The sequence below is a fragment of the Drosophila innubila genome, chromosome X (genome assembly GCF_004354385.1).
Source record: "Drosophila innubila isolate TH190305 chromosome X, UK_Dinn_1.0, whole genome shotgun sequence".
NCBI classification, from domain to species: Eukaryota; Metazoa; Arthropoda; class Insecta; order Diptera; family Drosophilidae; genus Drosophila; species Drosophila innubila.
The window spans coordinates 28,035,688-28,056,223 of record NC_047626.1 but is presented as its reverse complement, the minus strand read 5'-3'; the positions used below and the strand labels follow the sequence as shown (position 1 = coordinate 28,056,223).

General features: G+C 38.5%; 5 protein-coding genes across 5 annotated transcripts; 2 read left to right on the top strand and 3 right to left on the bottom strand.

Annotated features, from left to right (window-relative positions):
* The first annotated feature begins 454 nt into the window (after positions 1-454).
* LOC117793708 (RUN domain-containing protein 1) lies at positions 455-5,778 on the top strand. The gene is made up of 3 exons (XM_034634091.1): positions 455-1,826; positions 3,005-3,814; positions 5,415-5,778. The coding sequence occupies exons 1-3, from the start codon at positions 478-480 to the stop codon at positions 5,602-5,604; spliced, it is 2,349 nt and encodes a 782-aa protein (XP_034489982.1). The 5' UTR covers positions 455-477; the 3' UTR covers positions 5,605-5,778.
* On the bottom strand, positions 5,590-7,122 carry LOC117793709 (crossover junction endonuclease MUS81). The gene is made up of 2 exons (XM_034634092.1): positions 5,757-7,122; positions 5,590-5,659 (listed from the first exon to the last, which is right to left on the bottom strand). The coding sequence occupies exon 1, from the start codon at positions 7,084-7,086 to the stop codon at positions 5,785-5,787; it is 1,302 nt and encodes a 433-aa protein (XP_034489983.1). The 5' UTR covers positions 7,087-7,122; the 3' UTR covers positions 5,590-5,659; positions 5,757-5,784.
* Positions 7,123-7,567: 445 nt separating this feature from the next.
* LOC117783836 (GPN-loop GTPase 1) lies at positions 7,568-9,029 on the top strand. The gene is made up of 3 exons (XM_034621388.1): positions 7,568-8,236; positions 8,305-8,658; positions 8,713-9,029. Exons 1-3 carry the CDS (start codon positions 7,613-7,615, stop codon positions 8,914-8,916), a joined length of 1,182 nt encoding a protein of 393 aa, XP_034477279.1. The 5' UTR covers positions 7,568-7,612; the 3' UTR covers positions 8,917-9,029.
* Positions 9,030-11,878: 2,849 nt separating this feature from the next.
* On the bottom strand, positions 11,879-18,960 carry LOC117787271 (cell wall protein DAN4). The gene is made up of 3 exons (XM_034625757.1): positions 17,934-18,960; positions 17,707-17,844; positions 11,879-11,981 (listed from the first exon to the last, which is right to left on the bottom strand). The coding sequence occupies exons 1-3, from the start codon at positions 18,951-18,953 to the stop codon at positions 11,922-11,924; spliced, it is 1,218 nt and encodes a 405-aa protein (XP_034481648.1). The 5' UTR covers positions 18,954-18,960; the 3' UTR covers positions 11,879-11,921.
* On the bottom strand, positions 12,386-14,475 carry LOC117787261 (translocating chain-associated membrane protein 1). The gene is made up of 2 exons (XM_034625746.1): positions 14,063-14,475; positions 12,386-13,661 (listed from the first exon to the last, which is right to left on the bottom strand). The coding sequence occupies exon 2, from the start codon at positions 13,622-13,624 to the stop codon at positions 12,509-12,511; it is 1,116 nt and encodes a 371-aa protein (XP_034481637.1). The 5' UTR covers positions 13,625-13,661; positions 14,063-14,475; the 3' UTR covers positions 12,386-12,508.
* Positions 18,961-20,536: the final 1,576 nt, after the last annotated feature.

The window sequence follows — 20,536 nt, the reverse complement described above, 5'->3', positions numbered from 1 at the left end:
GCTTAGCAAGTGTCATGCACCATGCAAAGCTTATTTGCCAGTGATGTGAGTTTAGCCAAGGCTTTCATATACTAGAGGTGGGAGTGAAGTAACAACCCTTAAAAAGGCAGTTGCACATTAAAGCTCAATGCAACCCCGTGAGAAAAAAGCTCATAAAGTGAAGGCAAAGTGGATGGAAAATTCAGTGCGTTAGAAGCTGTCGCAGCGCGCTTGTCGTGTTTGCTATTCATATGACCAGCCAGTAAGTCAGTCAGTCAGTCAGTCAGTTAGTCAATTCGACTGTTTTCGTGGCAGACACACACACACACACACACACACGACGATGGGCCAGCTGTTGAAAAGCGGAACAAGCAACTGATTGATTTTTCGCAATATAAATTCTGTGCCATAGATTGGTAAGAAAAACAAAAGGAAAATTATAGAAAAGTGTGTGTGAAGTGAAAGTGGAAAATTGTGAAAAACTGGCCAGTTAATCATATGGAGATGGATGCCACGCTGGCCGAGGCTAAGCAGCCAGACAACAGCAGCAACAGCAGCAACAACAGCAACAAGAGCAGCAACAGCAGCAGCTGTGACGATGTGCAACAAACAACAACAACTTCAACTTTAGCTGAAGTTGAGGACAGGGAAAGCATTGACAGGCAGGCATATAAAGCAACGGATCCGGATGCAGACCCGGATGTAGATGTAGATGTGGATGTGGATGTGGAAGATGAAGCACAACCATTAAGCGAACGTTGGTCGCCATTGGGCGCCAATTATGATGATGCCAATAGCGCCAGCTCGGAGCTATTGGCTGGAGGGGATTGTGGTGAGCTGGAGCCCACATTGCTGGGCCTGGAGAAGCTGGAATTGCAGCAGGCAACGTCAACAGCTGTTGCAGACAATGCCAACGAATTGGCGCGGCTGCGCAGCATTGAAGATGAGCAGGAGCTGCTCACCAGCTCCCTGTTGGCATTGACCTCGCAGTTTGCCCACGTCCAGCTGCGCGTGCGTCAGATTGTGGAGGCGCCCACAGATGAGCGAGATCAGCTGCTGCGGGATCTGGAGGATTTCGCCTTTCAAGGCATACCGGAGGTGGTGCAGCCCCTAACCGAAGATCTGGAGAATGATGATGCTGAAGATAATGGTGGTGATGAGTTGACAGCACCACGCAATGGTCAGCTGATCAAGCAGCTCAAGTCGCAGCTGACGGAACTGGAAAATCTGGCCTATGAGTCGGGTGAGCCAGGTGTGCTGCCCCAGCATGTGCTGCTCGAGAAGCAAAAGTTCATCTTGGATGAGTTGCGCACCAAGCTCAATCTGCAGGTGGAACAGCATCAGTTGCCCGGTCTCAGCACCGAGCAACTGCGTCATCAGGTGGACAATGCAATTGGCGAATTTGTTGGTCCACTCAAGATGAAGGAGCAGCTCGTTGCCCAACTCAAGACGCAAATTACCGATCTGGAACGCTTCATTGCCTTTCTGCAATGCGACACCGCTGGCGGTGCTGGTGGCCCTGGCACCACAAACACCAGCGACAAGCTCAAGCTACTCAGCGGCGCCTACAACAGCTATGCGGCCAAACAGACAGCTCGACAGACGCCCGCACAGCTGCCACTCAAAGCAGCCACAACAGCAACAACAACAAACAGTCAGATGACTGCCACATCGACTGACTCGACGGAGCACGGACCACGACAGGAGAGTCTGCACAGCAAGGCGCATGGATTGCTGGACAAGGCATCGCTGCTCATGCAGATGTTTGCCACCACGCACTTTGCCAAGCGACAGGAGGACTTTCAACATAACTCGTTGAAGAAGACGCACAAGGGCAACCACTGGGGGTGAGTAGAAGCTACTGCTATGAGTGCTACTACGAGTACTCGATATATTTACTCATATTTATTTATTTACTTATATTTATTTATATATATTTATATTTAATTATACTTATTTAAACTTATTTATATTTATTTATATGTATGTATTTATATTTATTTATTTACTTTTATTTATTTTTATTTTTTTTATAAATATTTATATTTATTAATTTACTTGTATTTATTTATTCTTAAAATTTTTTTTTGCTTATTTATATTTTTTTGTATTTATTTATTTATTCAACATCTACTAAAAGCAGTTGAAAAGGAAAAAATACTATCAAATACATACTTTCAATAATATTTCAAGTTAAAATTTTATATCAAATTAAAAACAGAACTAAAACAAGGGGGCTCCGCCCCCTGCTCGCTCCGCTCGCCTCTTCCGGGCCGCTTCTTCGAGCACGCTCGACAGTAGGATACCCTGAGCCCACGTACTCTTTTATAAAAGTTGTATTTCGACCATCTGTTCCTATGGAAATTATATGATATATGGAACCAAATTAAACCAAATTTGGTCAAAATGTAAAAAACCAACTTATATGCATATTCTAACAGTTTGGATAAGATATCTCAAAAAACAAAAAACTTTTTCATACTAATTTTTGATTGAGCGTCTATATTGCAGCTATACTATATAGTGGACCGATTTGAACCAAATTTGGTCAGGAACTATAATACCAGCCCAGATGTATATTGTGTCAGATTGGTCGAGATATCTAAAAAAAAACCAAGAAGTTTTTCTTACTGTCATACTTCGTACTTCATTTTCGATCTAACGTTCCTATGGCAGCTATGTGATATATAGGTCAGATCCAAAAAAAAGACAAACTTGATCTGCGTACGGTATCGAGGAACCTACTTACTTATTTATGGTCTCTAAGAGCGAAGCGTTCAAACAGACGGACAGACTTTGATCCTGAGCAAGAGTATATATACTTTGGGTGGTCTGCCACGCCCCCTACTGTATGTTACATATATTCTGCCAAACACATTACACCCTTTCTTGCCCATTTTCAATGGGCTCAGGGTAAAAAAATATTTAAATAAATATATAATTATATAGAAGAGCTAAATAAAAATTGTTTATAGATATTAAGCGTAAAACTAAATTGTAAATTAATTATTTAACTAATTCACAGCGATCTGCGCGCCCAGCTGGAGGTGGACATCCAGGAGGTGGCCGCCTTGGCCGCCACTCTGAGCTGCGATCGCGAGAAGCTGGCAAACATCAAGCGGGCATTGCGGCAGCAGAGGCAGGCGCAGCATCCAAGTGGTTCCTTGAATGCACAGAATGGAGCCTTGACCACATTGCCGCCTCGTTGCAGACGCGCCGCCGCCGCTGCCGTTGCCGCCGCCGTTGCCGGGCACGAGCTGACGCCTTATGCCGCAGGTGGAGCGACAGCATCCTCCGACTCGGACGAGGATATGTATGAGCACTATGATTGGGACAAGGACAAATCGTTGAGTCGTCGCATTGTCCATATGCGCGGCGATTCCATAGCTACCATTGGACGCGAGCTGACGAGCGTTGTGCGCAAGAATTTCGCACGCACCCTGCAACAGTTGATCCAACATGGTCTGCGCATACCCGCCGAGTCGGCGGCATCCAGTTTGATGGTGCCCTTCATGCGCTGCCTGCAGCCGAGTGCACAGCGCGTCTCGGCATCGGGTGGCGGCGTGTCCAACGAGATGCAGTTCCTCGGCATCGGACGGGCCATGCATGCCTGGGAGCTTATCATTGAATATTATAATCTGAAGAATGGCGAGGAATATAACAATACGCCGGCACGAAAGCTATCGCAGAGCTTTCAGTTGGACATCGTGGATGCACATGCGGTGACGGCTAAGCAGAGTCTGCTCAGTGCCATTGGCATGATTCTGGCCATGCACAGGCCCTACAAGCGCAGCTACAACGCCCACTTCAAGGCACTTATCTGTGCGGGACTCAAGTGAGTATATGTACTATATATGTACATATTTAACCCAGGCAGTATAACGCACATATAATATTAAACTATTTTAATATTAAAATTAATTCTTTTCGTATTTCTTAGCTCATTTTTATATTTTAATTAAACAATTTATAAATAATAATCAAATTTTACTTTGAATTTTCATATAGAACAAGCCTAAAGTTCACTTTTTTAATGAAAAAAAATAAAAGCTTTTTTCAATTTTCAATTTTGTATTACACAATTTTTTTATTTTTTTTAAATGAATGTTTAAATTCAAGAAGCATTAAAATTTATTTATTTGGTCTGCTCCGGTTTTCACTTCCTATTTTATAGGACTTCAAAAAATTTATTAGGTGTGCAACTTTGCTTCCAGCGGATTTTTTTTCTGCACCAAGTTATATGCTTATTGTATCAGTTTGGTTAGGATATCATTAAACAAAAAAGTTTTCATACAAAAACATTATTTTCGGCCGATTGTTCCTATGTGCGTTATATGATATAGTGGTACGATTCATAAAAAACAAACTTGATCTGCCTGCAATATTAAGGAATCTACATACCAAATTTGGTGTCACTAGCTTTTAAATTGTTCTTATAATTTGAATATGAAATTTTTTTTTTTCGATTTGTGGGCAATAAACGGGGCGTGACCGAATTTGGAAATAAACTTGATCTGCTTGCAATATAGAGGAACCTACATACCAATTTTGGTGTCTCTAGCTCTTATAGTCTCTGAGATCTAGGTGTTCATAAAGACGGACAGACAGACAGACGGACAATGCAATATCAACTTGGCTATTGATGCTGATCAAGAATATATATACTTTATAGGGTCTGCCGCGCCCCCTTCTGCCTGTTACGCACTTATTCGTTAAAACAAACCCAATAGACCCCTGTACTTTTTTTAAGTACGGGGTCTAAAAATAGTTGCATACCTGTTATTCAAAATACTGGCCGTTGCTAGTTACTACTTTTGTTCATCTTTCGGGCAGCATTCGGATTCCGTGATTCAAAGTATGAATCCAATTTTTGACGTTATTGCACTTAAATTCAACAACTCTAAGTGAGTTCAATACGCAAAAAAGATCCAGAATATAAGAAAAACATGCTAAAGATTTTCACTTATCGATAGATCTTGCCGAAAGTGAAAGCCGGAACTGACCTGTATATTACATTAAATTAATATGTTTTGAAAAATCAAATTTCATCTTATTAATGTCCCCAAATAATTTGTATTTATTTATTTTTCGTAAATAATTCAAAAAGGGATTTTTATATACAAATTTAATTATTTTTTACAAACTCTTACTACTTATTTAACTGTGATCAAAAATAAGAGCTAAAATAAATAATATGATAAAAATTGAAAATAAAAGTTCAGTTTTTAATTTTAAATTTATTTATATTTTTCATAATTTAATTATAATTTAGTCAACTGTTCTTAGTTGACACTAAATAAGCAAATAAAAAAAATAGTATATCTAAGATTTTTTCATTTATCCAGATCATTTTTTTGATTTTGATTTTTAAACTATAATATAGTAGTGGCACGGATCCATATCCATGACTAATTCTCCCTCCTTTTCTTTTGCAGTGCACATCTGCTCGTGGAGTGGCTCAATCTTATACTCAGCTGCAATGAGCTAATTGATACATATTATACGTCCAATAGCTATGTGGCAAGCACGGGATTTCGCGACTCGTTGCGTTCCATTGATGCGCTATCCAAGTTCGACTTCGATCTGCCCGTCGATTTGGCCATTCGACACTTTCGAAATATCTAAAGCATATGATTATTTATGTGAATCCTCCTTAAACCGTAAACCTTAATCCGTAATCCTTAAATGAAGAAACAAACAAGCTAGTCCAAATCATAATACTTAATGTATAAATATGTGTATATAACTTTAGATATGTCCAATTAACTAATACCTACTAAATGCAATTGCTAAACCTAATCCAAGTTATTGAAATTCATTTGCATAGAACTCATAGATGCACCGGCTCAACTTCTCGCCCAGTGGACGTTGTAGAGGACCGCAGCCAAGAGATCCGAGAAGTTGACGTGCCTCTGCCTCGCTGCCACATTCTGCGTACGCATCCAGCAGCAATCTCGGCGTCGCATAGTGCTCCACAATGGCCAGCGCCCGGTCGAGGGATAGAGAATGGAGTTGCAACAGTTGTTGTACAAACACCTCACGCACCGTCAGCTGGGCATTACGTGCGGAATCCTCGTACAGGGCACGAAACTTGAGCAGTCCCATCTGCCCGCCAGTTGGCGGAGTTTGCTGTGCCTCCAAGGCGCTTTTGTCCACGCTGTGGAGCGACTTGCCGGCGTGTACATAGAGCTGTTGCAGGGCTCCACTGACACCGGCGAGATAGGACATGGAACGATAGTGATTGTCACAGCGCACCACTTGAATTCCGTCGGACTGGATGCGTGCGTTGGCCAGTGCCTGCTGCAGTGAGTCAAGTGGCAGGCCCAGCTGCTCGTTGTCACCATAATCCTCAATCAGATAGATGATGTGCGGCAGTCCGCATTGACGCAGCCGATGCTTCTGCTCGTGAAAGCGTCCATCGCGTATACTGCTGGCCAAATCATCCATGCGTTTGCGCTCCACGATGTAGGGTAGCACTAGCTCATTGCCCCCATCATCGCAGGCTATCCAGAGGAAATCACCAACGGTCAAACGACGCACCTCGTGCTGCACGCCTAAGGATTGCAGGTATCCCCGTGTCTGATCCAATACCCGCTTGTTCTTGCCGCTCGTCTCCTGTGTGTCCACAAGCAGCACGATCCGATAACTGCCCGCCTCCATGTGTACTATGCGTTCCCGCTCCTCAGCTGCCGCCAATTCCTGTTGCGCTTTCTTTGTCAGCTTCTTGGGTTTATTCTTTTTCTGTTCCTGTTGTTGTTGCTTTTGTTTGCGCACCACTTTTACCACTTGTTGCACCTGCTCCTCATACTGTGAGCTGTTATGCGTTCCAGTTGCTGCCGCTGGCATCGCCGACTGTTTCTCTAGCGCTCGAAATTGACGCAGTTCATCATCGATAAGCTGACAGAGCGTCGAACCAAATCCACGCAACACAGCACATTCGCGACCGCTGTAAAGGGGCAACGGATAATTGCGCAGCGCCTGCAATGCCTGTCGCAGTTTGTGCTGTGATTTGCGGTCATGCTGCTCTGCCTCATGGAGCCAACGTTCCAGCCAGCGCGTAAAAAGCGGATTTGGTTCTTGCAGCAGAATTTCCAGCCGGGTTTCCATATTCGCGCCCACTGACTCAATGGCCTTGCCACATAGCTGAAAAGTGTCATCATGCTAAATCAACTAAAAATCGTTTTTAAAATACTTACTTAATTGTTTATTCATTTATTAAAAATATTGAACATTTTATTACACTTTCTCACAATTCGAAAATGTTGCAGAGGAACGTTCACAAGGTGGCATCACTAGTCATATTTCAACGATATGGTAGCTTAGTTTCCAGAATTAACGACAGATGGCACCACAAGCACGCTGTCTTTAGCTTGCAAGTCGTTTTTAAAATACTTATTTAATTGTTTACTGATTAATTTATTTGTATTAAAATTTAAAAAAATATAAAAAGTATTTTATTACACTTTCAAAGTGTGTCTCAGAATTCGAAAATGTGGCAGCGCAACGTTGCCATACACAAGGTGGCATTACTAGTCATATTTCAACGATGTGGTAGCTTAATTTCTAGAATTAACGATAGATGGCACCACAAACACGCTGTCATTAGTTTGTTTTGCCGCAATTCGCAGCAACGATGACCACCAAACCAGGAACTAGCAGCGCCAGCGCTGGCAATAGCAATCCTAGTATTAACGACATCAATTTGGAGGCACTCTCACTCAGCGAAGGCATACGTGATGCCCCTGTTTGCATCATTGTGCTGGGCATGGCCGGCTCCGGCAAAACAACCTTCACACGCAGTCTGATCGAGCATGCTCAGGCGCAGTTTAATCCTTATGTGGTTAATCTGGATCCGGCGTGTCGTGAAGTTCCCTATGCGGCACACATTGACATCCGTGACACTGTCAACTACAAAGAGGTGATGAAACAGTATCAATTGGGTCCCAATGGCGGCATCGTGACTGCACTCAACATGTTCACCACAAAGATGCCCAAATTTGCGGAGCTGGTGCGTCGTGCCGGTGAGCGTGGCCACAAATGGTGCATCATTGATACACCCGGTCAAATAGAGGTGTTCACATGGTCAGCATCTGGCAATATTATCACCGAGGGCCTGGCTACCATGTTTCCCACCATTGTTGTGTATGTAATGGACGTTGTACGTTCCGCCTGTCCCACCACATTCATGTCCAACATGTTGTACGCCTGTTCCATACTGTACAAAACGCGTCTGCCGTTTCTCGTGGCACTCAACAAGGTAAGCGCTAAACGACAACAGAGATTTCTAGCTTGTAAAACTAACTTCCTCTGTTGAACCTTACACAGATTGATCTGAAGGAATGCAGCTTTGTGCAGGAGTGGATGACCGACTTTGAGGCTTTTCAGGATGCACTTGAGCAGGAGCAGAGCTATGTCAACAATCTAACGCGAACCATGTCCCTCACGCTGGACACATTCTATGAGAATCTGGTTACGTGCGGTGTCTCGGCCAAAACGGGTGTTGGCTTTGCCACACTGATGACGCACATGCTCGACTGTGTGCAGGAATATGAACGTGACTATAAGCCGGTGTACGAGAAGATGCGCCTGCAACGCCTGGCCGAGCAGGAAGCCAATCCTCAGCCAGCATCACACATCGAGGAAGCTGGCGTTGCGGTGCCTATGGGTCTGGATCTGAGAGTAAGTAATACTTTAAGCGCATTCAATTGATTCCACTTATGAGAATGTTCGTAGGATCCGCCTAGCAACACCGATAATAGTGTGTTCCTAATGGCACCCAGTCTAGTGCCACAGCAAATCGATGCCGAGCAGGAAATGGAAACGGATGCCAAAGGCGACTTGGAGGAGCAGAACTTTCAAAGTTTCGTACAGAATCACATGACGGCACAGCAAAGCAAACGGGATAAACAACAGCAGGAACAGGATCAGAAATCTTAACTCTTAATTCCCAACTTTTAAATTAGTAATTATAGTCATAAGCTGTAATATTATTGAGTATATACTGTAATATAAAATGCACTCAATTGAAATCAGGGATCGAAAGTATTCCCTTAGAGTTATGAATTTCCCCAAATGGTATGGAAATATCCTTTTCTTATGTGGGGTATCATGTTAAAGGATATAGTGTTATTACACTTTTTTTTTAAATTAAAAAAAAAAAAGTTATTTTTCGATCTAATTAAAAAAATATATATTTAACTTAATATTTTAAACTTCATTCAATAACTAATTTTTTCAATTTTACTTGAAACATTTTAAAATAAGAAATTGAATAAATGGTTGTTAAAAATTGAAATCTGAATATTATTGTATAATTTGTTTATATTAAGATCGTAAAATAAAACTTATTTTTTAATTTATAAATAAGAATTTTATTAAGTAAATTGTCACTTTAAAAATCATAATCCTGATTGAAATTGCTTATCATCAATTATTTGTTATGCAATTAATTTGTTCTTTATTATTTTATATTCACTTTAACAAGCAAAAACATTCAATATAGTGTTTTGTTCAATTTGGTATATATGTATGTACATATATGTGTGTGTGTTTGTGTGTATGCATCATTCTCTGGTGTATGGACTTAATTGTTTAGTTGTTGCAAATTATTTATAACAATTACAGTGATATATGGAAGGATATATATATATATGCATCATCCATTCTCAAGTGGAGTCCTTGATTTGCATTTTAGATAATAATACATAAGCAAGTATGTACATATGTATGTATGTTTTACATCTGTGTGTTTAGTTTATATACTTATAGTATATACTATGTATATACATCAATATCTGTATATGTACAGCATGTCAGATAATTATTTTGACAAAAAATATGTATTTTATTTTTAATAAAATAGTTTTATCCAATGTTTTAATGTTCTACGAACCATACGTAAGCAACTTTAGTAAAAAACGGAGAAACAAAGGTAAAATACCAAAAGAGGATATTATTTTTTTTTTTTTAATTAAAATGTACATACATTTCTTTGCCAAAATAATTACTTGACTAACTGTATGTATATTAGAGTGCATCGATTTGTATGGGCCAAAAAAATTGACAAATGGTACCCCATATTCCTAATATACGGTCAATTCTTAGATGTTTTCACCAAGAAACCATAGTTCTTAAATCAATTTCTAATTTTCGTTCTTACAAGGACTAAAAATGCAAAAATTTTCAACTCAAAAGCGGGGACTAGGAATTGATTTTAGAACTATGGTTTCTTGGTAAGAACATCTTAAAATTGACCGTAGTTTACGAATATGGGGTTCCATTTTTTTTCCAAAAAAATCGATGCACCCTAATGTATATATAATGAGCAAATCAATTATGAGTGCGCCACGTCCAGATCGCCTTACTCTTCATTATCTTCTCTTCTCCATCGCTTTGTTTTTGTTATTGTTCAATATATTACGCTTACAAAAATACAGATCATCTCAAATTACAATTACAACTCTCAATGATTCACAGTTATACACAGTTTACTCGTATATAGATCGACATCGACATATAGTTATACAGTTACATACATATTCATAAATATATATAGTGTATACAGCGTGTATATAGTATTTCATTTTATATATAATTTCATAACTTCCCCCATTTACTCAATTTCCGTTAAGAACCGTTACCGTTACATAACCTAATACTTACGTTTTCAAAATCAATTTCTGCATAAACTCGTACATACATATATATTTGTGCTCAACTTTTTTAAAGACTGGACTTAAATTTTATATAATTACGTGATATTCTTTTCTTTTTTGTTTTGTGTGTGCTTGGCAAAAAGCTGTGCAAGCAGAGTATTCACCAAACGCCCCTCTCTCTCGCGCTACGCCACTGCCTGGGTCTATTTAAGGTTTAAACGTTTATGCGTGACACCGAACTCATGATACTGTTTCATGAAAACATTTGCAGTTTTTACGCGTAATGCATAAACGTCTAAAGCGCTAAAAACTTGTCATCTTAAATGCATTTGAAGCTTAAAAATCTTGTAATATTTGTGCTAAAAATTATATATGTATGTATATATATATATTTCTTATCAGTATATTTGTATATGTATGTGTTTTAGCATGTAGTTTACTTTTTTTTAATGCACACACGCATCTATAAAAAAAAAGTACATTGACCAAAAAACGCAAGGAAACAGTCTTTTCTAGCCTTGTTTTTTTTCACGCTGAAAACATAACTTTGAAAATTGCTTGACTGCCCTTAAATATGTCTGATTTTCTTCTTATGTTTTATCTTTTCGATTATGCGTAGCTTTGCTTGGACAAAATTTTCGAAAAAAAATTTGGGTATTTATTACAATATACTTATTAGTATATACCAAATACAAACACACAAATTTCTGTGGCTGATATACGAAAAACAAACAACTTTTTTCAAAATGTTTTTTTTAATTGAAGTAAATTTTACTTTCTAACAAAAGCAATTTAACTTTTCCGTATTTCAGAACATGTTTGAATATTTGCATGTGGTTTGTACATACATACAGAACGCCAAGTAACTGTTTTGTCAAAAAAAATATATATATACATATATATGCTCAATGGATCTTGTTTTCTTTTAATTTTAACTTGTTCTAAAAACCATAAGGAACTCTAAATGAAATAAGAAAAAAGGTATTTTATTGCAAACTAAAATATGCGAATTATTTTAGTTGTCTAATCAGTTACTTGACGAACTGAATATATATAAAGAAAATATGCTTCAAATTTCAAGCTTGAGTTTTTTTTAAGTGTATGTTTATATATATATATATATATATATATATATATATGTTATGTCTGCCTGTATATTTTTTTGTATATATCATAAAAATATGTAAATACATTTAATAAATAAGAAAAAAAAAAAACACGAAAAAAGCGAGAAATGCGAAATATGGGACACACGCATAGATTGCATTTTTATAGTATTATATCTAATTAATCATCGTCGGACAGATTTGTTGTTGTGAGCAGTGTGGCATTATCATAAAAAATTTCCTTGCTCTATCCTGGTTTCATAAGTCGATGTATAACAGGATTATTAAGGAGTAAAGATTAAAAACAAAATAACATTTCTTTTCCATTATCTTCAACTTTGCATCTATACACTTTAACATACACACGCACTCGCACAGAAAGCGAAAGGAAAACACATTTTTTTTTTTAAATTTTTGTTTTTTTTTTCAAGCATTTTTTTGTTGTATGTATAAAAATAAAAAAATTTGTTTATTTCAAATAAAAAATAGTATGCAATATGTACTAATAATAATAATGATAAAAAAAAAACTTAAAATGAAACAAATATTACGGTTTAATTATTTTCGAATAACTTTCGCTCTGTAAGAAATTAAAAGTGTAAATTTAAATGCAGCGCGACAGTAAAATAAAAAAAAATGTTCGTGTGTTGTGTTGTTTAGTGTAGCAAGTGCTTGAGTTTATTGATAGTCTGTTCCTGTTGTTGTTTGTTGATTGAGCGCCTGGAAGTGTGCGGAAGATTTTGTTGCATTTACTGTTGTTCCAGTGATTCACTTGAGCTTCTGCTTGACAGGACTGGATGATGTTTGATCCGCCTCGGGCAGGTCACTCTCCTTCTTGCGCTTCACCTTATCCTTGTTGGGCGCCTTCGCCTTCTTCGTCTGCGCCGCCAGCAATTTGGCCTCCCGCTTCGCCTCGCGCTTGGCGCGCAGCTGTTCGGTGATGAAGGAGAACACGAAGTATCCCTGCAGGGCAATCAATCCAACGAGAGCGAGCAGAGCGCGCAACTTGTGGCTGCCAACGGAACCGGCAATGCCATAGTAGAGTGTCAGTACGCCAATCACTGAGGTGGCAAAGCGGACGATAACAAAAACAAAGCTGTTCACAATGCGGACACGGGCCAAGCGCTCCTCGCGATCAAACACGCCAATCAGCTGGAAGATGTGGGCAAGCAGTTCGCTCAAATAGTGCAGGGTGAGCAGAACGAGCGCCAAGCGCTGGAAGCTCAGGGTGTAGGCCAAAACGATGAGCGTGAATCCAACAATGGAATGTATAATCTTGGGCTGTTGCTCCTCCTTGGCGCGCACCTTCTGGAAGTACAATTCGGGCAGCATATGCAGATAGTATGACAGCTGGATGATGAAGTAGAATTTGTGCAGGAAACTCATCGCATGCGACGGATATCCCTCCCACAATTGGGCCACCTGACCCAAATAGCCTTCCTTGAGGGCCACATGTGCGCCCCAAAGGAATGAGAGCAGATAGAAGGTAACGAGTTGGCCGGATTCGTTGAAGCGGGCCAACTTGAATTTGGACAAATGCAGTTTCTTGCTAATCTTGTCCAGCACAAACTCCTGAATGATGGCGTGCATGATGATGCAGGTGAGCGTATAGAAGAATATCGCACAATAATCCTTAATGCCAGCCACATACGTATATGGCTTGCCATAGGGCAGCTCTCGGGTCGCCTCCTCGCCGCTCACATTATGATGGAGCGATATGAAGGCGCTGGCAAACGAGGCGGTCGACTCGTTCATCAGTCCAACGACAAAGACCATTGCCACACAGGAGATAATATCCGCATGATTTTGAATGACAAACTCATGGCTCAATATCGGTGGATTCTTGTTGCTTGTCTTGCGGCCAAGTCCGGGTTTGATGGCCATTGTTGATTGTTGTTGTTGTCGATTGTTGTTTGTTTAGCTGTAAAATGCAAGGTGCCTGATTAGTTTGTGTTTGGTTAGAGCATGACGGCTGCACTCCCTCTCTCTCTGCTTCTCTCTCTCTCTCACTCTCACATTGTGTGCGTGGCTCTTGCAACGTCAGCAGCAGCAACAGCAGCTGACAGCGACTGCGACAGCGGCGTCATAGCCATGTGCATGCCAATGCCAATTGCCCTGAGAAATCAGTGCAACAGCAGCACACACAAACACACACACAATGTAAAATTTGCCTTGTTGGCACAACACAACACACACAGCCATAAGCGCGCTCACAAATCACACAAACACTAACAAACAATGAGAGAGAGAGAGAGAGCGCAGCAATTTCTTTTTACTTTTCACTGGACTTGAAGTATTGTTGTTGTTGTTATTTCTGCTTACAGGATTGGAATTTTGTGCAATCTGCTGACGTAGGCGTCGTCCAGTAATATGAATATTTTGAATTATTCCACGCTTTTTGTTTGGTGTTGTACTTCGTTGGCAATATTATTTTTATTTGAACAAAAAAAAAGGTTTTTGTTATTTTGTGTCTTTTTTCCAGTACTCCTCTGGTCCAGCCGCCTCTGCTGCCTGCCTGCCTTTGGCTTTTACTTTAGCTGCTGCTCACCTGTGACTGAGTGAGTGACTGACTGAATGTGTGGCTACGTTTCACCAAATGCTGAATGCCAAGGCGGCCTACTAGCCAACAGTTAAGCAACAACAACAGCAGCAACAACACAAGAGCGCAAGCAAACAGCCTCAGCAGCAGCAGTCCAACAAAACACAGCTAGCTGTGGCAGCAACAGCAAAAAACAACAAAAATAATAAATACAAAAAACTGCCACGCAAACGACTCTCGGCTCCAACGGGCAATAGTGTGTCGTATTATTGTTGTTGCTGTTGTTAGCTCACTACCACTTGTTCACGTTGTTGTCTATCGCCTGCTCGCTTGTGCACACACAACAAAGCCAATATATTGCCGGCTAAACATAAGCGTTCTCGCTTTCACACGCCCAGAGCGCCACACTATTATGTTGGGGCGCCCACTCGTCGTCGTTACGATGTTCAGCCACGATGTCCGTTTTTTGTTCGGTTCGTGTGCCAGCCGACTGTGACGTGTAATTTGTTGTCGTTTCAGTTATCGATAGCCACAAAAAGCAACAACGGAGAATTTGCAACTCTGTTTGCTTTCAATGTGCATACCAAATAGAAGATAACGCACAGCATACACACACGTGTGATGTCACAATTTCATATTTAGTTATGTTATTCAATGTTTGCTTTATATAATTTTAGCAACAAATTAAACGATTTTATAATTATTTTTAATATACGATTTTTTTTGATAAGCGCAGCAAAAATTTCAATTTAACTTATTCACAATGTAAAAAAATGACGTCATTCGCGAAAAGAGCAAATACATGTGCTCCTTGCTAATCAGAGTTACTTCTCATTGTCAACTTGCTCCTCACTTAACGCGCGCAGTTTAAAATTTTTTTAGTTTTTCTGCAATAATTCACGGGAAGCCGATGCTAAGAAAGTTGGCTAGTATTGTACCTTTTTTGCATCGGAATTTGAGCTATTTTTCGAAATCTTTCCAGCCAGAAAGAGCTATTTATTTCTCTAAAAAGCCGGCAACAGTGCACAGTTTAGGCTTCTAAGCAGATATTGCCATTCACATTGTCACGCGAGCATTGCATTTAAGCCCACGGTTTATATGTATATGCACAAAATACACTTTTAAATTTAAATAAGATTCAAGTTAAACAGATAATTAGGATATGTATTATATATAAAAATATAAATACATAAATTCAATAAATTTCGACCACATTTAAAAAATGTAATCAGTATTGATTATATACTCCTATTCACATACATGTCTTAAGTTATTGCCTATGATTAATTCTGATTAGCTTCTGGTAGGGATAAATCTGAATATCCTTGTTCCTATGATGACAATTATGATTCAGCTCGTCAGCAATGATAATTCCATATTGTAAATCTTTCTTTTCTTGATCTTGATTTAAAAAATCGCTATTTTGCTGCATAACACCCTCTTTTAATTTCTTTAACTTCGCATCAAGCAGCAGATTAATCCATTCCAACCATTCATCCAAGCTTCGTTCCTTTTCCTCTTTCTGTTCCTTCTTAATATGTGTTACTTCTAGATTTGACACAGATTCTTTTTGTGAAATAGCCATCCTTATAATTGTGTAAAATTTAAACAAATGAAAACTTCAATTATAAAAGTCCAAAATTATTTACCCTATTAAAAGAATTCGACAGTTTTAATGAAGTTATTTGAAATCAAAGTGACAGAAAAAACTTGGATTTATTGCTCCAATGGATACAGGTAAAAAAAAAACGCTTTCTGAGTATAAATTTAAATTCGTTGTCATTTAACTCCAGCATAAAAAAGTACACATTCGCTGTAACTACTGACATAGTTTGAGGTCTTCATAGAGATAAAAGCATGTTAAACTCATCAAAGAAAAGAGTAATAAAAATCGACAGCAAAAATTCTCAAGTTCTTCATTAATGGGCAAATAAGACAATCGGTTACAAATAAAGAGTTTTTGCTAAAACTCTTTTTTTTGTTTTAGTGTCAAGGGAAAGTTTGGTTAAAATTGACAGTGATAGAAAAAAATTTAGTTTTTAATTGCGAATTAAATTTTGATTCAGAATAAAATTAGAGGCCAAACAAGGATAAAATTGATTCGCAAGAAAATCAGATAAGATTTAACACATACCATGTTTATACAGTGCATTAAGTTGCTTTAATTGAAAGCGAGTTACCGCCTTTATAAACACTTTTTTAATGCGCCTTAACGTTAACAGTGGTTTAGCGAAGCTCGCTTTTTAAACCCACCGCTAATTTTTTACGCCGCTTTGAATATGCGTATAAACACTTATCGCTTTAAAAATGTACTACAAAACCAACTGTTTCTCATATACAACTACTAAGTGCCATTGAAAATGCAACGATATGCTAAATATTTTATTAATACACAATAATAACAAAATAAAGTCGCACGTATAAACACTTGGAAAAATGTGTTGTAAGAACAAACGACTTAAGTTAAAATAAGGTTTAGCTGCTCTATTAAAATGGTAAAAGTTATGCTAGTTTTTAGTTTTTGAAAATGTGTCAAGTATGGAAGTTGGGTTTACCAGTTTCGATGCAGAATTATATTAGAGGTCAAACAATGATAAAATTTTCCGCAACGAAATCGGTTAAGATTTGACAAAGTTATGAGCATTTATAGTTTCAAAGTGTCAAAGAGAAAGTATGGAAAATGGAAAAATCATTTAGAGCACAACAAAAAAGTTGATTAATATTAGAAAAAACGTTTGATTTTTTTTGACTCCGCTACAAGGAAATGTTAATTTTGGGTGGTTCCATTTGTAGAGCATTTTTGGAGCTTAAGGCCAGTATCGAGTAGACAAGTAATTTACGCCGGCTGAAAGTTTTCTATGGAATAGTTGTCAAATTCTTCTTCTCTTTATGGCACCGAAATTTTGATTTGGAGTTTAACCCAAAATATTTAACATAAGTCGCAATAAGTGTGAATTCCGATATTAAAAATGTTCAGGGTTGAATTAACGAAAACCAACCAAGCCACATACAGTTTTGGGACATTTCAGTTGGCTTATTTTCTACTGTAATTTTGTTTTATTCGTGCGATTTCCAATTTTTGTCTTTTTAAACTTCATTCCGTAGTTGAAATACTTTTAAATTTACCTAATTTTGGTATTCTAAAATATAAAGTTTTGAGTTTTCAACTCTTTACTCCGCAAATTTACATAATATTTGTCAAGATTCTAATAGAGACTCGTTGCTTATGTCTCATTAAATCGAATTTCTAAATGCATAATGCATATATAGTACTTAGCTTAATGCAAATGGATCGATCGTTTCAAAATGTAAAAAAATGCCCCCTTAAATAATGCAGCTGTGTTTAATACATGAAGCTACATGGAGTGCAAGGTTATGCAAGGATGAAGGGAATTAAGTCGCCACAATTAAGTGCATTTCTACTCACGTTACGATTTCGCTTGCGCACGGAGGATACGATGGTGCGCTTGTTGCGTGCCACCAAGCAGACCGTTATAATTAGAATCATGCCAATGAGTGCAAATCCAAGCAGGGCGGGCAACAGCACGCTATCCTCCTTGTAACCCTATAAATGAAAAAGGGTTGGCACAAATTAAAGTGGCAAGCGGCAATTTGTGGCAAGGTCAAAATAGCTTCGGCTTTCGGAATACTTACAGACCACTGGACATATGTCGATGGATCAATATAGGCCCAATGTGTCTTCATCCAAGCGTCGTTGTTGTTGCTCGTATTCTGTTGCCCATCCGTGTTGCTAGTAGACTGTTGTTCCTGTTGGGAGTTGCTCTGCGTCTTGGCCAAGACGGGCGGCATGATGGGCTTCTTGGCAGCCGACTTGAGTAGCGGTACTTGTATGATGCGTGTGGTAATTGTTGCTGGCAATTGGCGAGCATTGCTCAGCGGTGGGGCGGTGGCAGCAACAGTTGCAATCGTTGACAATATTGTTGTTGCAGGTGTTGCTGGTGTTGCAGGCACAACAGCTGCCTGTTCAGTTGCTGGTATGCCAATAGTTGTTGCTGCTGTGGTGCTTGTTGTTGTTGTGCTTGTAGTTGTTGTTGTTGTGGTGGTGGTGGTGCTGCTGCTGCTGTTGATCGGCATTGTCCTGTTGAATTTCAGTATAAACTGCTCAATGCCATTGCGATTAACAATCTGCACAGTTTTGCCCACATTCTGGCCAAGCATTGCTGCCACTGGAGGATCAACAGGAGCAGCGACATTGCTTGTTGTTGCTGCTGGTTTTATTGCAATATGTTGCAACTGCAATTGTTGCTGCTGCTGCTGCTGCTGCTGGGACTGCCTGTCGCCGCTGTGCGTGAACGCTGCCTTCGTTTTGAGGAACCATTCTGTGGGACTGGGCAAACACTCGGCGGACACCAGAAACGGTATAAGCACCGCACCAATGATGACGGTACAAACGAAGATTAGACCCAAATATGCAAAGAATGTGCGACGTTTGCGTGTCGCTCCCGAGCTACGCTTGTGGCCATTGGACGAGCAAGAGGCGGACGACGATGATGAAGCGGACCCGGATGCGGATGCGGATCCGGATGCTGACGAGGATGTGTTGCCAGCCAAACGATTTGCAGTTGACAGCTTTCCCTCAATGCGAAAATCATCGTTCTGCGGTAATATCGTATATTGCAAACTGTTCTCGCCGTGTCGTATCGTTTTGTACATTTTGACCCGATTCCTTTTCTTCCTCTATATCTATATATATATATATATTTATTATATGTACTTTTTATGCTCTTTTTTTTTACTGATTTTTTTTCGGATTTTTTCTTTTACCACTTTTTTTTACGCTCTAGGAAATGTCTTTTACGTTTAACGCATTTGTTGTTTTGCCAATTCTTATTATTATTGTTGCTGTTGCAGCTGCTGCTACATACATGCTTCTCGCGCACTAATTTTATATTTTTATTGATTAAGCGTTGTTGTTTTGCCAATCGGAGAGACGAGCAGCCAACAAGCTCGAAAAACTAAAAGTTTTGGCGCAGTCGCAATTCGTATAATGCGCAGTGCTGCAAAACACCTTAAAACGGTTACTACTACATGTAATGACAGTGTTGCACAATAGCTTACGGCATACAGTGCATGCTAGATGTCATGCGTCAGCTCAACATATGTAAATACACAATTTTTGTGTGGTGAAACCTTTTTTAAATTTAGAAAATGCGAAAATTATATTTAAATGTTTATTTGATGAATTAATTTTTTGACTAGAGTATATCTTTTTGTATAATTGGATTTAGATAAATACATATATAGAAATAGAGCAAATATATAAAAATATAATTTTGTTTAAAAGCTTTCTCTTATAAATTATTTTTGATTTAATTCGATTTTATAAATATAAAGACATTTTTTTTAAATGAATGAAGCGTACTGATAAAAGCTTATTGGTATTCACCAAAGTGTGATATAACTAATATTTTGAGCTTAATTTGGAAATTTTATGCTGTAAAATCGTGTTCTTCTTGGATATTTAAATTTATTGCCCAAAATTTTTGAAGTTTAGTTATCGTCAAATGCAGGGCTTTAATATGAGCTTATCTGTGTGCCTTTAAAAAAGCTTAAAAGCTCATCTTCACTTTTATGATATTGCAAAAGTACTGTAATTATTAAGGATCATTTGGGATATGCTACTATAAAGCCAAAAATGTTACTAGGTGCGATGTCAAATGCTGCTTACTTTTTCAGGGTTTATTTGAAGTCGGAATTTTATCGTGATAAGTTATTGTGATATTAGCGCTTTAGGTCAGCAGACAGAAATCTAACTGCAAAAGGTACAAATTTTAAGAAAAAGAAAGTAAGACAAAATTTCGAAATCAGATTAAGGATAATAAGAAAGCATAAATTAGAAAATTCAACTAAAAGAAAATATGATAAAATTAAACAAAATGAATTTTTAAGAACACTATGTAAAACCAAAGCTGTTGCCTACTGCGGGTTAATATATTCAAGTAGGAAGGGATTATTGTAAATTCACACAAGTGATAACATTTTTTTTTAACATGTCTCTCCGTTGTATGACGTTAAATCTTATCTCTATTTAAAAAATATTTTTTTTTAAATGAAAATATGAATTTGGAAATCCAATTTTAAGCATTTTTTTTTAATTTCTTAAATATATTTATATATATATATATAGAAACCCTTTTAGGTTTCCTTACAAAATTCTTGTAATCTTCGGATTTCATATCGAATGAAGATGATGAAGAAAACTTCAAAGTTTTCTTTAGTAAATTTAATGCTTTAAA

What these genes read in the sequence shown, in the direction of transcription:
- LOC117793708 (XM_034634091.1), top strand. Translation starts at nt 478, where the DNA reads ATGGAGATGGATGCCACGCTGGCCGAGGCTAAGCAGCCAGACAACAGC. An exon ending in CACAAGGGCAACCACTGGGG is followed by an intron (nt 1,827 to 3,004) that starts GTGAGTAGAAGC and finishes ACTAATTCACAG; the next exon opens with CGATCTGCGCGCCCAGCTGG. An exon ending in CTTATCTGTGCGGGACTCAA is followed by an intron (nt 3,815 to 5,414) that starts GTGAGTATATGT and finishes TTTCTTTTGCAG; the next exon opens with TGCACATCTGCTCGTGGAGT.
- LOC117793709 (XM_034634092.1), bottom strand. Translation starts at nt 7,086, where the DNA reads ATGGAAACCCGGCTGGAAATTCTGCTGCAAGAACCAAATCCGCTTTTT.
- LOC117783836 (XM_034621388.1), top strand. Translation starts at nt 7,613, where the DNA reads ATGACCACCAAACCAGGAACTAGCAGCGCCAGCGCTGGCAATAGCAAT. An exon ending in TTCTCGTGGCACTCAACAAG is followed by an intron (nt 8,237 to 8,304) that starts GTAAGCGCTAAA and finishes AACCTTACACAG; the next exon opens with ATTGATCTGAAGGAATGCAG. An exon ending in CTATGGGTCTGGATCTGAGA is followed by an intron (nt 8,659 to 8,712) that starts GTAAGTAATACT and finishes GAATGTTCGTAG; the next exon opens with GATCCGCCTAGCAACACCGA.
- LOC117787261 (XM_034625746.1), bottom strand. Translation starts at nt 13,624, where the DNA reads ATGGCCATCAAACCCGGACTTGGCCGCAAGACAAGCAACAAGAATCCA.
- LOC117787271 (XM_034625757.1), bottom strand. Translation starts at nt 18,953, where the DNA reads ATGTACAAAACGATACGACACGGCGAGAACAGTTTGCAATATACGATA. An exon ending in CGACATATGTCCAGTGGTCT is followed by an intron (nt 17,845 to 17,933) that starts GTAAGTATTCCG and finishes TTTCATTTATAG; the next exon opens with GGTTACAAGGAGGATAGCGT. An exon ending in TGCGCAAGCGAAATCGTAAC is followed by an intron (nt 11,982 to 17,706) that starts GTGAGTAGAAAT and finishes GGATAGAGCAAG; the next exon opens with GAAATTTTTTATGATAATGC.